Raw genomic sequence first — 15,674 nt, forward strand, 5'->3', positions numbered from 1 at the left:
TAGTCAGTAGTCAGGACGGGCGCTCATGTGTCCCCACCTGGCTCATGAACCCCTCGTAGCAAGTCTCTTATTTACCCCCCTTATCTCCTCTGCCCTGGAGGCTCCCAGCCCATGTCCAAGGCCCTGAATCCTCCTTGTGGAGAGGTCAGGTCTGTGCCTGCCCTGGCTTTGGGCCAAAGTAGAGGGCTGACAGCCTCCTTACCCTGTTTCCCCCTGCTGGTAGGCCTGCCGCCTACCGTCTTGCTCTCTAGCCATTTCCCAGGGTCTGGGCGATCCGTGGTCTGGCCTCACCTCACATGCCTCAGCCTTCTCGCTTGTGAAGTGGGGTGTGGCCTGCAGCATGTCACAGGGTGTCCCTTGAGGATCCAAGTAGTTCTGGGTCTGGTGGGGGGTGGGGAGAGTCCCAACTTGTGGGGCTGCCGTGTGTCCTTCAGACTTGGTTCTGTTAACATCCCCATCATCTAGGGATGATGCTGAATGCTGTGACGTTTCAGACCAGTCCCTGGAGGTGGCCCTTCTTGAGTGCTCAGCTGGCCAGTTCCGCCTATTACTGCCCTTCCTTGGCTCTGTCCTCAAGGTGGGCTGAGCCTAGGTTAGCAGGGACCTGGCTCTTTTCTGGGTGCCCCCTTGTGGCCAGACTGGGCCTTGCAGTCAGGCACTGGGTTTCCTAGGGCCTCGTGAGCTCAGGGCCTGTTGCTCCCCAGCCACTTCTCAGGAGACACCAGTGGCTCCAGACAGTCTCCCTTTTAAAATTATTTCCCTCCCATTGCAGAAACGATCACAGCCTCCTGATTTCACCGACTCCCTGGTCAGCAAGAAAACCAGGATATCCCATTTTACCCAGAGAGCTCAGCCTGCCGTCAATGGGAAGCTGAGTGCACCCCATGGCCGTGAGGCCCTGCTGCCCACTCCGGGCCCACTAGCTGGCACAGATGCCCACCTGCCCCCGCGGTTGGAGCCCCCGAGGGCCCATGACCCTCTGGCTGACGTCAGCAATGACCTGGGCCACAGTGGCCGGGACTGTGAGCACGGGGAAGTGGCCACCCCAGCCCCAACTACGTGCCTCAGCTTGCCCCTGCTGACGGACTGTGCCCAGCCCAGCAGGCCCCATGGTGGCTCATCACGCAGCAAATCCAAGAAGAAGTCCAAGAAGCACAAAGACAAGGAGAGAGCAACTGAGGACAGACACCGGGCCCGGTTGCCAGACCACATGCCCAGCCCCCTAGGAGCCCCACCAGATGCCCCGGGTATGTACCAGGAGGCCGACCTGGGGTGGGGGATGCAGTAGGAGGACACTGCCAGGTGGGGTGAGCTCCAGCCCACCCCCACCATTGCCCAGAGGGGGCTCTACCACGCCATGAGCCCCCATACCGGCACGCCCTGCACATTCAGCTCCTTTGCACTATGTTCCTTTTTTTCTCTTTTTTTAAGATTTTATTTATTTGAAAGAGAGAGAGTGAGAGCATGGGGAGGGAGAGAAGCAGACTCCCCTGCTGAGCAGGGACCCCGATGCGGGGCTTGATCCCAGGACCTGGGGATCATGACCTGAGCCAAAGGCAGTTGCTTAACCAACTGAGCCACCCAGGCGCCCTGGCGCCCTGTGTTCTTATACAAGGTTGTGAATGCCCCAGTGATCTCGGCCCTGGAGCCTTCTGTGGTCCTGCTGTGTGTCAGGCCAGTGCTAGGAGCACAGAACCTCCGAGCTGGGGCCCGTGGGAGGGGACAGTGCACCTGGAGAGGAACTAGTTCCAGGCGCAGCTCTCCTTGCAAGGGAGGTCGCAGACACTGAAAGGGAGCAGGGTGGGGCTGGGGTTCAAGGAAGGCAGTGGGGTACAGGGCCTGGCTGGAGAGGGGCAGCACCTGAACTGCCACAGGCCTCGTGTAGCCTGCTCACTAGTGAACATTTCAGCTTGTGGAGACTGGGTTTGGGAAGTTGTCCATAGAATAGCAGGCTGTAGGAGCCAGAAGGAGGTCATAAGCAGGTAAGAAAGCCGGAAGTCGAGAGACCTGGGATCACAGCAGGATGAGAGGGGTGCAAGGCTGGCTGGGGCTGTGTGCTGAGCCAGAGAAACTTTGTGGGGCCCAGAGATACTGGGGAGGTGTATGGACAGGCCAGACTTGGGGTGGGAGTAGGGGTCTTCACCCCCAGAGCCTGGGCCACCTTGAGTTCATAGCCGGGGGTGCCTGAGCTGAACAGCCCCTGTGGCTGTTAACCTAATCAGCATGGTGTGGTCACAGAGATGCAGCTGCACCTGCCACCTGCGGACAGTCTCAGGCTGTGTAACTTGGTGCTGCTTTCAGATTATTTTCCTAGGAAGGATCCACGCAGGAGGCATTCCTGGGGCAAGGGTAGAGCTGCTTTCTCCTTAAGGCTTTTTTTTTTTTTTTTTTTTTTTTTTTTATTTGACAGAGAGAGAGATAGCGAGAGCAGGAACACAAGCAGAGGGAGTGGGAGAGGGAGAAGCAGACTTCCCGGTGAGCAGGAAGCCCGATGTGGGGCTCGATCCCAGGACCCTGGGATCATGACCTGAGCCGAAGGCAGACGCCTAACAACTGAGCCACCCAGGCGCCCCCCCCCCCCCTTTTTTTTTTTTAATCTCCTTAAGGCTTTTTAATGAGTTGTTCAACTGCTCTCCAGAAAGACCTTTGCCAGCCCATCCCTCTGGCTGGAGGGCAGGTGTTGGCAGTAGCTGGATGGAGGCAAGGCCTGGTTCCCTGGAGCTGGTCCTGCCTGGAGAGACAAACCCTGGGCAGGCCCAGCCAAGCAGCACGTCCTGTCCTAAACGGTGAAAGCAAGGCCCCGTGTTCCCCTGGCAGGGCCCAGGGAAGGAGGAGGACACATGGTGCTCAGATGGCTTCAGATTGTGCCCAGGGCACGTTGGCCTGGGTAGCTTGCCCCAGGTTAAGGTGGGAAAGTGAGATTTGGAATCAGGCACACCAGGGAGTAGGTGGCCCAGAGGAAACGATGAGGACAACTAAGGCACTGAAAATGGTGCTGTATCCATCTGAATGTGCGTCTTGCAGGCGCCTCAAACGTAACGGTAGCGGCTGAGCACAGAGGCCTGCCGTCCTGCTCTGAGGCTCCTTCTGGGACAGTGCGCTCTGCCTGTGCTCCCTCCAGTGGGAACCACCCACCTCCCTTTAACAATGCATTGTTCTTTGTGCACCAGCCCCTGCCTCAGACGCACTGAAGGTTCCAGGTCAGCACGTGGGGAAGCTTCCTTGCTTTCGTGTCTCATGCGGGAGGGATGGCATCAACTGACCCCACTCCTCTGTGTGGCACCGTCCCGGCCCTGCCGCATGCTCGCCTCCACCCCAGACAGATGCAGCAGCCCCCACCTGTCTGACAGGTGGCTCGCCTTAGCCACCCCTTTGCTGATGCCACCTTGGACCCATAGCCCCAACCTGTGCCCCTCAGGGCTGGCTACCTGTCCCCTGTGCTTCCGGTCCACCCCTGGGCCCTCTGCCCATCCTTGTGCCTGCTCCCCACTCTTGCTCAGTCCGTGGACCCCTTCTGTTGTCTCCGAGTGCCTTCCTGGGCAGCCTGCTGTGCTGGGCGGGGGGGCGCCTTCTCACCGTGGGACCCAGACCCAGGGGGGCACAGGAGAAGGCAGCTGTGGGGAGGGTTCCCTTTAGGCCCAGGCCCTGTGGTGGGAACCAGCTCAGCGGGTGCAGCGGGGGCTGAGCGATGGCCAAGCAGCGAGGGCTGCAGTAGGAGCAGGGCCTCTGAGGTTTGCCTCAGGCCAGAGCTCGAAGGTGTCTTAGGTGCCAGGAGAATCTGACCCTGAGCCTTGGTTTCCCCCTTTGTTCTCTCACCTGGTGAAGATCTCAGAAGGGCTAAATGAGGCAATGTTGACTGGGCCCACAAATGGCAGAACACTCTGGAAGGCGTACGTCATGCAAGGCATGTGTGGTGGAAGCACGGACTAAGCTCTCACATGCGTGTTCGTTGGGCTGCCGCCCCGAGAGGTGGGAGACGTGTGCTCCATCCGTTGGTGGGAGTCCTGCGGCGCAGGGATTGCCAGGGGGGCTGCTTTTCTTTCCAAGGGGGCACGGTATGTGCTGAGGGTACACTGCACGGTGATAAAATCTCTTCTGTGCTCGGAAAGAAGCCCCTGGGGAAGAGGCTAGATTATCGTTTTGGCCAACTGTGCCCCCAAGCGCCGTGGACAGGCCCGTGCCCTCCAGTTCCACCTCGTGGGTGGCTTGGGCTGCAGGCAGGAGCCAGGACTTTCCCAGGCGGCCCTCTGTCTCCGTCCCGCCGGGCCGGAGTGGGCGAGGGGCTTGCTTGTTTCTAGAGTAATGACCATTGAGCAGAGGCAGCAGGGTCTCTGGGTGGGTCAGGCTCTGGCCAGGCTGCCCAGGCGCCGGCCCTGTGATGAACTTGTCCTTGCAGCTGCTTGCTGAAAACCTGCACGCAGCGCCATCTGGGCTCTCTGCACGTCCCACGACTGTGGTTCGGGGACACCCACTGTGCTCGGCTGCGGTGCTCCTGGGTCCCGTGAGGCCCCCCGAGGTGGCCCTCTGCCCATCCTGACTCCCCTTCTGCTATCCCTCCGTGTCTTTCAGACAACAGACCTTTTGCTCTTTCTTTGTAGGTTTGAACGGGACCTGCAACAGCTCAAGCGTCCCCACGTCGACCTCAGAGACCCCCGACTACTTGCTGTGAGTACTTCCCTCGCTGGCCTCCCGCCCTCTGCCAGCCCCGCACTCTCCCCTGCACTGCAGGTCAGCAGCAGGCGGACTCGCTGCATGGTTGCGTGTGGGAGTTCTCAGCCCCACAGCCTGTTCGAGGCTGGGCTCCTGCTGGAGCCAGGAAGTCGCCCACCACGGTGGGGCCTGGGTGGGGCCGCCCGGCAGCCATGGGCACTGCAGCCTCTCCCCCGCGGCCCCCTGAGCCCTGCCGGCCCCTCTTTCCGTCTCCTCAGAAAATACGCCACCATTTCCTCCTCGGAGCAGCGCCAGAGCTACAAGAACGACTTCAACGCGGAGTATAGCGAGTACCGCGACCTGCACGCGCGCATCGAGCAGATCACACGGCGCTTCACGCAGCTGGACGCCCAGCTCCGGCAGCTCTCCCAGGGCTCTGAGGAGTATGAGGTAGAGTGGGGGGTAGAGCCCCGCTTCCGGCCTGTCCCTGCGGCTCTGCCGTGGGAGTCCTCAGGCTCTCGGGCCCAACTCGGCCTCCGGTGCAGTGCGGACACTGGAGACCGACTCCGCAGGTGGGAGACGACCTGTTGGGGCAGGAGTTGTGTTCAGAGCCATCGAAACAGCCAGGCCCTATAGGGTTGGGTCACATGGGTCTGCCCTGCAAGAGCGCCTGGGGTCCTCTCTGCAGCTCCCAGCCCACCCATGCTGTCAGAGCCACAGGGGTGGGGCTGGGGAGTCCCTGTGGCCCCCTCACCCTCTGATCAAAGGCACGTGGGCTCCCCAAGCCAGCCCAAGTTGGGAGCTCACCGCTGGGGGTGAGGGTGGAGGGGGAGCTCCACCCTTGGTCACCAGCCTCCCCTCATGCCACCTTTCAGAGCTAGTCTGATTAATTGGGGTGTTGAGGTCTGTCTCCCCTCTTGGGGACCACTTTGGTTTCCAGAGGAAACAGCTCATAATTGGAGGAGCGATGAGGGTTCTGAGGGTCTGGGACGGAGGAATCCCAGGGTCTTGCTCTTCTCCCTCCTGCAGCCCCCACATGGATATTCCCCAATATCCCCCTGCACCCCCAGGTGTTGCGGGGCACTCTGTGCTTGACCTTGAACAGTGGACAGGCCAGCTGGGTCTGAGGGAAGGAGGCCACCCAGCCTGCTCTTTGCCTCCTCCCTCCCGCTGTGTTGGCCATTGTGTTTGTCCCTGAGGCTGGGCCCCTGCCCCTCACTCCCCTGGCCCAGCATCCTCCCCCACCTCCTGCCCTGCTTATCCTCCCCTCCCACCACAGCCTGTTTCTCTTTACTTTGGTCAGCTTCTCCCAGGCCATGATGAGACTATTGTCTCAAGGCTGGTGGTGACTCTGCAGGTCACAGGTTATCAGGGGAGAAGGGGTCACTCAGTAGGGGTCTCCTGCAGGCAAGGGCATTGTGTACTTTCTGTTTTGTTTTTCCTACAGACTACTCGGGGGCAGATTTTGCAGGAATATCGAAAAATCAAAAAGGTAAGTCTCCACCCCTAGTGGGGGGTGGGGTGGGGTCAGAAGAAGCTGTCTCAAGGTGAGCAGTACTAGAGAAGGGCCTCGGCTGGGCTGGGGGTCTCAGGTCCTCAGAGCAGCTCCTGCCCCACCCCCCCTTCCCCGATTTAGAGCCAAGAAGCTCAGCCCATATCTCCCTTGGCAGCAGAGCACCCTCTAGCACTCCTACTCCTCCTTGGCTGCAGCCCCCAGGCTCTTCGGAGCTCCCTCCAAGGTCAGGGGAGGAGCTGAAGTGCCCCACCCCCAGCGGCAGGAATGCCTCCTCAGGGCCCTATCGGTTCTTGCTCCGAAGGCCACTAGCTGCCGGTTCACCACGCGTGTGCCCCTATGCGCCAGGGCTTTTCTTTGCCAGCCAGGCCCCCAGCCCAGGAAGGAGGCTTCATGAGGGTCTTGCCTCTGGCCGCCCTCATCCCGGCGGCAGTGACTCTGTTTCCTAGGATGGGGCTTGGGGAGGGACACCAGCCCGGGGCTCTGGCCTGAGGTAGAGCAAGGGTCCCTGTCATTGGGTGGTGGGCACTGGCCTACAGGCAGGGGCAGTGGGAGCCCAGGGCGGCCCGTGGGCAGGCGGGCGCCACACCGGGCAGCACCCGGCCCCGCGGCGCACTGGGAGGCCGGCTGCGTGGAGGCTGTGGCCCAGCCCTGGCGCTCTCTTGCAGACCAACACCAACTACAGCCAGGAGAAGCACCGCTGCGAGTACCTGCACAGCAAGCTGGCCCACATCAAGAGGCTCATTGCCGAGTACGACCAGCGGCAGCTGCAGGCCTGGCCCTAGCCTGGGGCCACGGGGCAGGAGGTCCTGCTTGGCTCGCCAGGCCAGGCCAGCTCCCCTTGCCGGGCTGACCGTTCTGGATGGCGGGGCAGCGGGGGGCGGGGGGCGGGGGGGAGCTACAGAGCGGAAAAAGAGATCTATTTAAAAAAATAAACACGAGGAAGACACGTTCATCTGAGCCAGCAACGCCGGCTTTCAGGGGAGCCCCCGCAGACCCGGTGCCCTCAGCTCACAGACTGAGGTGGGGTGGCCAGCGTCTCATCCCACTCCCCGCGGCCCCCCACACCTCCTGAGGAGCCCCCACCCGGGATGGGCTGTTCAGGAAGCCCACTTCCTCTCCGGCCCGCAGCCCCAGGGGCTCCAGCATCCCCTCATGGAAAGACTCCGAGGCCAGCCTGCCTGCCTTTTCTAGTTTTATACAAAGCCAGCCACTTTTAGCTCCTGCTTATGAGACTTCCGTCTATTTTTGTATGAGAGAGAAAGCGTCTTTTCTAAACCTGTGCCTCCCCTCCTTGGACACCAGGGTCTAGATGCCGCCCTGTGTCCTTCCTGCAGTATTACAGATGCCTCTGAAAGTTCAGAGTTGTTCCTGAGGGCTGAGGGGGAGACCCAAGGAGGGGGGTGGCGGGGGTGGGGGGTGCAGCCGGCGGGCCTCCTGTGCTGGGCTCTGGCTGGGCTCCTGCCCCGGGCCCTCCCTCGGGTCCCCGCCTCTCCCCGCCCAGGCCAGGACGGGGTCTCTGCTTGAAGGGGGTGGAGGCCCGCCCAGGTCTATTTCGAGAACTCCAGTTGGCCCCGGAGCAGCTGCTGGGAGCTGCAGGGGCAGGGCTGCGGGCCGCGCGGCTCTCGGCCCACCCGGCCTGCCCCGCTATTTCAGGCCCTCAGCTGTAGGGGGTCACTGGGGGCTTTCTGGGCCGGAGCTCCGGCTGCAGCAGCGGTGTCGGAGTGTATGTTACCATGTTCTCAATCTCCCCCTTTGCTGCTGCCTTTCTTTTCGCGCTGAGACTGAGTGGTCTCCGTGCTGTTGACCTCACTCCATCCCTCAGTCCGCTTGTGGGTCTTGGGGTCATCTTAGCAGAGCCACCGCAGGGTTTGCACTCAGGGAGGGGCTGGGGGTCGGTGGGGTCAGGGGACCCCCCCGAGAGTGAGCTCAGAAAACGTGCCCTATCCGCCCGCTCTGGGGGCATGGGATCCATGGACACCATAATTGCTGCTTAGTAGCTGTGCCTAGTCTAGTGTCCCCCAAAGTGTCGGGGGGCCACGCGCACGCATGCGCGCGTGTGTGCGCATGTGCACGCGTGTACGTGTGTGTGTGTGTGTGTGTGTGAGGGGCCCTGCCGGCGTGCAGTGGGGCCTGAGGCGTGTGTTCACATTCAGGGCCACATTCAGCGAAGCCACCCAGGACTGGGGAAGGCAGAGGGAGTGGCTGCAACCTGGAGCCGGGGGCTCGCAAGCTGGGGGAGGTGGGGGGTGCTGCCGCCCACAGTAGTGAGGCAGGGAGAGCAGAAATGCTCGGCAGACGTGTCTATTTTCCTAAGCCACGGGGAGGTCTCCTCCTGGCTTCCCAAAGAGCAGGCGCCGAGTGGAGGCACCTGCAGGATGCCCGCCCCGCCGCACCGGCTCCTGCCCTGGGACCCCTGGGATGCCCGGAGCACCAAGGGAACGGATCCTTCATGTTTCAATAGCTGTTGTTTTGTTTTTCATTTGGGATGGAGTGGGGGGGCGGCCCCAGGGACCCCCGAGTTCTGCAGACAGCCATGTCATGTGCTCAGCTGGACATGCAGACTCGGGTGAAGGATTATTTAAGGAGGCTGCAGCCGGAGGGCTGACCCGGCCCTCTGCCCTGGGAACCAGTTCAAGGGACTCTAAGTTGCATTTCCTTTTTGTTGTTGGCTTTTTGTTGTTTTTGTTGTTGTTGTTGTTTTTCTCCTTTTAAGGAATTATGAAGCTAAGAAAAGTTTTGTGCTTTGGGGGTTGATGGACAAAAGTTCTAGCTGATTAAATATGGTCTAACTTATTGATACTGTGTTCCCCCCCCCCCCTTTTAATATTGTACTGTGGAGAAAAACTATTTTGAGCCATGGAGTTGGTGTTTACAAGAACCTTTCACTTTTGCCAAAATGTTACGATTGAAAGGCATCTGCGTCTTCAGTTTCCTAATATTTTCTTAAAAGATCTAGTGTCCTTTTTGTACACTAAACAGGTGAATGCTGATTTTTTCAACCTACAATAAATTTCACTGAACTGAACCTAGCAGCCCCAAGTGCCTGGGTGCGTTTGTGTCTGTCACAGCCGGGGCCTCCTGGCCCCCTGCGGGGGCGGGCTGGGGTCAGGAGGAGATTGGCCCTGGAGCAGCCACGGTGATGAGCAGGCGGGCGGTGGGGGGTGGCAGGGAGGCCGGCGGTGGTGGAAGCTGACTGGCTGAGGCGGTGGGCCCTGCTGGTGCGAGGCATGAAGTCACACCGCCTGGTCATAGGAAAGGATGAAGACTGGGGGTATGGGGGCAGTGGGGAGCCACGGTGGGTATATGAGCAGGGCTGTGTCCCCAGGTGTGGACAGGGTAGACCAGGTCCAGCAGGGGCCTAATGAAGTGCCACAGCCCCCAGCAGTAGTAGGGCCACATGGGGCCCGGAGAGTGCCCTTCCTTGGGGAAGTGAGCTGCAGCTGGGGAAGACAGCAGTGACGGCCTGTTCTATTGTCTCTCCCTGCTAGGCCGGCTCGCTGGGGCTGCCCCTGCGCCCATGATGGGGATGCCGAGGCCCAGTGGTATCCCCCAGGCCCAGGATGCCAACAGGGACGGCTGTCCTTGCCCCAAGCTTCAGGTGAGGAGATGAAGGCAGGGGTCAGGGTCCTGCTCCTGAAGGACGGGGTGGGGGTGGGTGTTTATTTTCAAAAGGAAAAACAAAGAATAAGCCTGGGATGAAAGGGCTCCAGGGGTCAGGGGCTCTGGGCCTTAGCCTCCTGGACAGCCCCGCTGGGCCCAGCCTTGGCCTGAGTTCTAAGGTGGCCCGGGAATCCAAGGGGCGCAGGACACAAGGTCAGGAGGGCCCCGTGGGGCAGAGTGTACCCTGCTCCCTAGGCAGCCTGGCCACACCGGGCTTTTAGGGGATAACATGTCTATCCCCACAGCCCAAGGTCCAGGGCCAATGTCTGCTTCCTGGAAGCCCACGAAGCCGCAGCTTTGCCCTGCCCACGTGCTCCCCCAGGCCCATCACCGACTCCCCTGCAGCCCCTCACGCTGCCCACAGGCGCCATGGCCATCCCTGAGTGCACCTTAGCCGCAGGGGGGCCCATCAGGATCCTTCCTGAGCCAAGGGTGCCACAAATCCAGCCCCCGAGGGGCCCCAGAAAGGTCTTCCCGACCTCACAACCTTGGGGCCGCCCGCTCACCCCTGCCACTGGCTGGCCAACGTCCCTGGTTGTCATCCCCCCAGCACTCTGATCCCACGGCCCTTCCTGTGTGCTAGGCTCCGCTTGGGCACTGGCACTTAGTGACGGAGACAGCCCTGCCCCTGCCCTCAGGAGCCTGTGTTATGGTGGGGACAGAGGTCCCCAGTCGCTCCCAGGCAGCACCGTCCCCCCATGTTGCACACCCAGGCGATCCCTGCCATCACTCTCCGGTGCCCAGCTGACCGCTCTGCCCTCGCCCTCCTCCTGGCACCTCCCACAGGCTGCCGCTTGAGTACTCAGGCTCCCCAGGGCTGGGTCTGGGGGCCTTTCCGGTCCCTGCACATTCCCAGGTCACCTGGCACTCGGAGCGCAAGCTCCCTTCGGCCCCTGGCACCAACTGTATTTCAGCTCTTGGAGCTGGCATCAGAGCCCACAGGTTAGGGGCCCGGTCCCATGAGACCGCCCCCCGCTCCAGACACCTGCCGCAAGTCTCTGGCCACCCATGCTTGTGAGCAACTGGCTATACGTCAGGGCTTCCCACGGCTCTCTCCAAGGTTTGCTAGAATGGCTCACAGCGCTCAGGAAGACACTTCCAACAGCCAAATGGAAGTAGATGCTGAAGGCAGGGTGTGGAGAAGGGCACTGGGCGCCCATGCCCTTCTCCAGGTGTGCCCCCCTCCCACACTTCTTGTGTTCGCCCAAGCCGTGCGGTTTTGGGGTTTTTACGGAGGTTCCGTTATGTAGGTATGATGAAATCACCAGCCTTTGGCGATTGAACTCCATCTCCAGCCAGAAACCAGGGACAAAACCCAAACATTTGTTACACGATATTCCCTGTCCCCAGCCTTGAGGGTCTGCCCTGGTCCCCAAACTGCTGCTCTCCCCCTCCCACCTGGCCACCTTTTCATCTGCCCCTGAACCCACTCCCCCAGGTTTTTGCCTGGGCAGTTCTTCCTATCTCTTGATAAGAGATGTCTTTGCAATCTCAAGACCGCTTCCAGCAGCCACCTCCTCCAGGCAACCTGCCCTGCCAGACCCTGCTTCTGAGTTGTCTCTGCCTAGGGGTGCCCCAGTCTACTTCCGGCTCCCCCACACTGGAGTCCCTTGAGGGCAAAGCCTGGAACCGGAGTCTCGGAGCCCCCAGCCCCCAAGGCCAGGCCCTGACCATGTTTCCTGCGAGCGTTCCCAACTATCCACCTTTTGGGTCAGCTCCAGTGGTGGAAACTTTCCAGCCGGAGGAGGCCGCTTGTTTTGGAAAGTTCCTGGGGGAGCCGCCCCCGCCCGCCCGCCCTCCGGGTTCCCACGCTCCCTTATCACTGGGTGCTAGGGGGGCGCAGTGCTGTGCCTGCCGAGCTCCTCCCCAGCTGACCTCCTTGGTCCTGCCCCCTCCCTTCCCCTCCTCTCCTCACTGAGCACCGGCCCCCCTCCAGCCTGGCCCTGCCAAGCCCTCCCGCTACAGGTAGGGAAACCGAGGCCTCGCAGCGCCCCTTACACACACCGCGTGAGCCCTGCCCGGAGTGCGTGGCGGGTAGTCCTGCTCAGGAAGGGGGAGGCGGAGGCGGCCCAGGCTGGAGGAGTGCCTGGCTGTGGAGTCAGAGCCCTGGCTCAGTCTTTGACCCTCGTTTCCACTGCAGTTATCTCGGACCCAGGTGCCCAGCCCTCCTGCCCAGCTCCACCTCCTGCCTGGTGGCTGGGCCTGGCGCTCTCTTGCAGCCTTAATGTCCTCTTTCGTAAAATGAGGGAAAGTGGCCGCGCGCCCTAACCGGCTGTGGTGCGAAGCGAATCCACGCGCCCGGTGCGCGGGCCGGGGTCTGCAGCCCACGTGGACGTCCGGCCGCGCCCGGGGCGGGGGGGGCGGGGGGGGCGGGGGGGGGGCGGGGGGGGGCGGGAACCCAAGGGCAGTGATGGCTCGGGCCTACGGGGCCTTGAACCCGAGTCCTCCGAGTCCTAGGCTGGCGCGCCCCTCCTCCCCGCGCGCCCCTCCTCCCTGGCGCGGGTGGGGTGAGGGGCGGGGCGGGGGCGGGGGCGGGGCCGCGGCTCTTTTCTCTGGAGTTCGCGCGCCCCGAGCCCTCGCCGTCCGCCACTGTCCGAGTTGACTCCGCGCCGGTGAGTGCGGCCCCGGGGCGTGGTGCGGGCTCCCTAGGGACCGCGGTCGGCTCGGGCCGCCGGCTCTCCTGTCCCCGCTGACCTCCTGCCCACCCTGCGCCCCTAGCTCTCCGCGATGGAGGCCACAGCCGATTTCGTGGTCGAGAGCCCCGACGTGGTCTACGGCCCCGACGCCATCGAGGCTCAGTACGAGTACCGGACAACGTGCGTCAGCCGCGAGGGCAGTGTCCTCAAGGTAGGCAAGGGACCCGGGGTGGGGGGGGGTGGGAATGGGGGAACCAGGGAGCCGGGAGGAGACGGGAATTACCCAACGTCGAAGACTCTGTGAGGGAGGAAGGGCCTGTGGCCTCAGGCTCACTGCACCGCCCGCCCCCAGGTATACCCCACGTCCACGCGCTTCACCTTTCGGACCGCCCGGCAGGTGCCCCGGCTTGGGGTCATGCTCGTCGGCTGGGGCGGGAACAACGGCTCCACGCTCACCGCTGCCGTGCTGGCCAACCGCCTGCGCCTGTCCTGGCCCACGCGCACCGGCCGCAAGGTGGGGGGTCGGGTGGGGCTCGGCCGGAGTCCCTGCAGGAGGGGGAAGGGCCTTTAGGGGGCGGAGCTCTACGAAGGAGGAGAACCTCCGGGGACGTAGCCTAAGGTGCCGGCGGGCTCTCGGGGGTGGGGGGGACCTCCAAAGGCCGAGCGACTTCTGCCCGGGCGAGGAGCACAGCTGAGGCATCCAGAAGGAAGGCGGAGCTTGAGGGTGCCGGGCGGGGCCCGGGCCGGCTAGTGGCTCACGCCACGCCCCACCTCACCCCGCCCCGCCTGCCGCCCCCCCAGGAGGCCAACTACTACGGCTCGCTGACGCAGGCGGGCACCGTTAGCCTGGGCTTGGACGCCGACGGCCAGGAGGTGTTCGTGCCCTTCAGCGCCCTGCTGCCCATGGTGGCACCCGACGACCTCGTGTTCGACGGTGGGCGGGACCCTAGGCAGGGGGCTGGGTGGGGGGCGGGGCCTGGATGGGGCCCACCTTCCGGGTTGGGCTGAGCTTGGGGGTGTGTCGTCCCTCCCCCGCCCCCCCCACCCCCCCCCCGCCCCAGGCTGGGACATATCGTCGCTGAACCTGGCTGAGGCGATGCGGCGCGCGCAGGTACTGGATTGGGGGCTGCAGGAGCAACTGTGGCCGCACTTGGAGGCCCTGCGCCCGCGGCCCTCTGTCTACATCCCCGAGTTCATCGCAGCTAACCAGAGCGCGCGCGCTGACAACCTCATACTGGGCACGCGCGCACAGCAGGTGCGGCCCCGCCCCAAACCCTGTATCCCTTGCCACTTGTTGCTCTTGCCTTTCGCCCCGAGTTATCACCCACCACCCCTCCCATCGCACCCCCCTCACCCCCGCACCCCCTGCGTTATTGGCCTTTTGTCTCCTCGTTCGCATCCTGAGGTTCCAGACCTCACTTTGCACTTGGGGAAGAGTAGCCCAGACCTCCCCAGATCAAGGAGCCTGTACAGCCTCCTTCCCTCCCCGCCCAGCTGGAGCAGATCCGCAGGGACATCCGCGACTTCCGGTCCAGTGCTGGGCTAGACAAAGTCATCGTGCTGTGGACAGCGAACACGGAGCGCTTCTGCGAAGTGGTCCCAGGCCTCAATGACACCGCCGAGAACCTGCTGCGGACCATCCAGGTGAGTGCATCCAGGGTCGGGAAGAGGGGTCAGGACCAGCCCCAGAGGACCCCTCCGTCCTGATCGCCCGCCTACGTCCACAGCTGGGCCTGGAGGTGTCGCCCTCCACTCTCTTCGCCGTGGCCAGCATCTTGGAGGGCTGCGCCTTCCTCAATGGGTCCCCGCAGAACACGCTGGTGCCTGGGGCGCTCGAGCTCGCCCGCCAGCGACGTGTCTTCGTGGGTGGAGACGACTTCAAGTCAGGCCAGACCAAGGTCAAGTCCGTGCTCGTGGACTTCCTTATCGGCTCTGGCCTCAAGGTGCGTGGGCCTAGGGGGTGCACAGCTCAGGAGGGGGGGCCTGGACCCCAAGCCCGCGCCACGGGGCTTGTGCGCCGCGGGGCCTGCAGCTGCCGCGGGACCCCTTGTTCCCGCAGACCATGTCCATCGTGAGCTACAACCACCTGGGCAACAACGACGGGCAGAACCTGTCGGCGCCGCCCCAGTTCCGCTCCAAGGAGGTGTCCAAGAGCAGCGTGGTGGACGACATGGTGCAGAGCAACCCCGTGCTCTACGCGCCCGGCCAGGAGCCCGACCACTGCGTGCGTGGGCCACAGGCCGCTCTGGGGGGTGGGGGGAAGCCCCTGGCGGAGGAGGGCGGGGACCCCTGTGACCTCGTGCTGGGCCCCCCAGGTGGTCATCAAGTACGTGCCGTATGTGGGCGACAGCAAGCGGGCACTGGACGAGTACACCTCGGAGCTGATGCTGGGCGGCACCAACACGCTGGTGCTGCACAACACGTGCGAGGTGCGGGGCCCGCCGGGGCAGGAGTGGGGCCGCCCGCCGGCCCTGCCCCGCCTTCTGACCCGCCGGCCCTGCAGGACTCCCTCCTGGCCGCGCCCATCATGCTCGACCTGGTGCTGCTGACCGAGCTGTGCCAGCGCGTGAGCTTCTGCACGGACGCCGACCCCGAGCCGCAGGGCTTCCACTCGGTGCTGTCGCTGCTCAGCTTCCTCTTCAAGGCGCCGCTGGTGCCGCCCGGCAGCCCGGTGGTCAATGCGCTCTTCCGCCAGCGCAGCTGCATCGAGAATATCCTCAGGTGGGGCCCGGCTTTGGGGTCCCCATCCGAGGCCCGAATGTCCACTGGCGGCCTCGGCACAGGGACTGTTGGGATTGGAGGCTGTGGGGTTCGCCAGCCGCATGGTCTGGCCCCACTCAGCCCCAACCTTTCCCCCCAGGGCCTGTGTGGGGCTCCCGCCACAGAACCACATGCTTCTGGAACACAAGATGGAGCGCCCCGGCCTCAAGCGAGGGGGGCCTGTGGTCGCCACCTGCCCTCTGCCCTGCAAGAAAGGACCAGCGCCAACTGCCCCCAACGGCTGTACGGGGGATGCCAATGGGCACTCTCGGGCTGACGCACCCCAGATGCCCACCACTTAAGGCCGTGGCCATCCATCTCCCCCAAAACTCTCGTCCCCACTGCCCCTCAGAACCCAACCCTTCCAAGACCCCTGAAGACAATAAAGCCAGTGCCGCTCTCAGCCACAGCATCACCTGGAGGTTCTCGGCGCCTGCAACCTAACCCTAACC

General features: G+C 63.2%; 1 protein-coding gene across 6 annotated transcripts in view; it reads left to right on the forward strand.

The window, feature by feature from the left end:
* The window catches only part of ISYNA1 (inositol-3-phosphate synthase 1), a 77,255-nt gene extending 61,630 nt beyond the window's left edge, over nt 1-15,625 (forward strand). For 2 of the 6 annotated variants that reach the window (XM_064597650.1, XM_064597664.1), the window contains 14 exons: nt 773-1,247; nt 4,599-4,665; nt 4,929-5,100; nt 6,098-6,142; nt 12,545-12,673; nt 12,815-12,976; nt 13,264-13,396; nt 13,524-13,717; nt 13,957-14,106; nt 14,190-14,405; nt 14,495-14,686; nt 14,778-14,891; nt 14,966-15,183; nt 15,323-15,625. In XM_064597650.1, the coding sequence (XP_064453720.1) occupies nt 773-1,247; nt 4,599-4,665; nt 4,929-5,100; nt 6,098-6,142; nt 12,545-12,673; nt 12,815-12,976; nt 13,264-13,396; nt 13,524-13,717; nt 13,957-14,106; nt 14,190-14,405; nt 14,495-14,686; nt 14,778-14,891; nt 14,966-15,183; nt 15,323-15,524 (2,469 nt within the window). In that variant the 3' untranslated portion in view covers nt 15,525-15,625. Of the gene's footprint in view, nt 1-772; nt 1,248-4,598; nt 4,666-4,928; nt 5,101-6,097; nt 6,143-6,831; nt 9,196-12,286; nt 12,439-12,544; nt 12,674-12,814; nt 12,977-13,263; nt 13,397-13,523; nt 13,718-13,956; nt 14,107-14,189; nt 14,406-14,494; nt 14,687-14,777; nt 14,892-14,965; nt 15,184-15,322 lie in introns of those variants that run through there. The other 4 variants (XM_064597656.1, XM_064597657.1, XM_045862693.3 and 1 more) reach the window with 4 other exon arrangements.
* The last annotated feature ends 49 nt before the right edge of the window (nt 15,626-15,674 follow it).

The sequence above is a fragment of the Mirounga angustirostris genome, unplaced genomic scaffold (genome assembly GCF_029215605.1).
Source record: "Mirounga angustirostris isolate CCGP_5_RB_7025 unplaced genomic scaffold, mMirAng1.0.hap1 SCAF_1, whole genome shotgun sequence".
NCBI lineage: Eukaryota > Metazoa > Chordata > Mammalia > Carnivora > Phocidae > Mirounga > Mirounga angustirostris.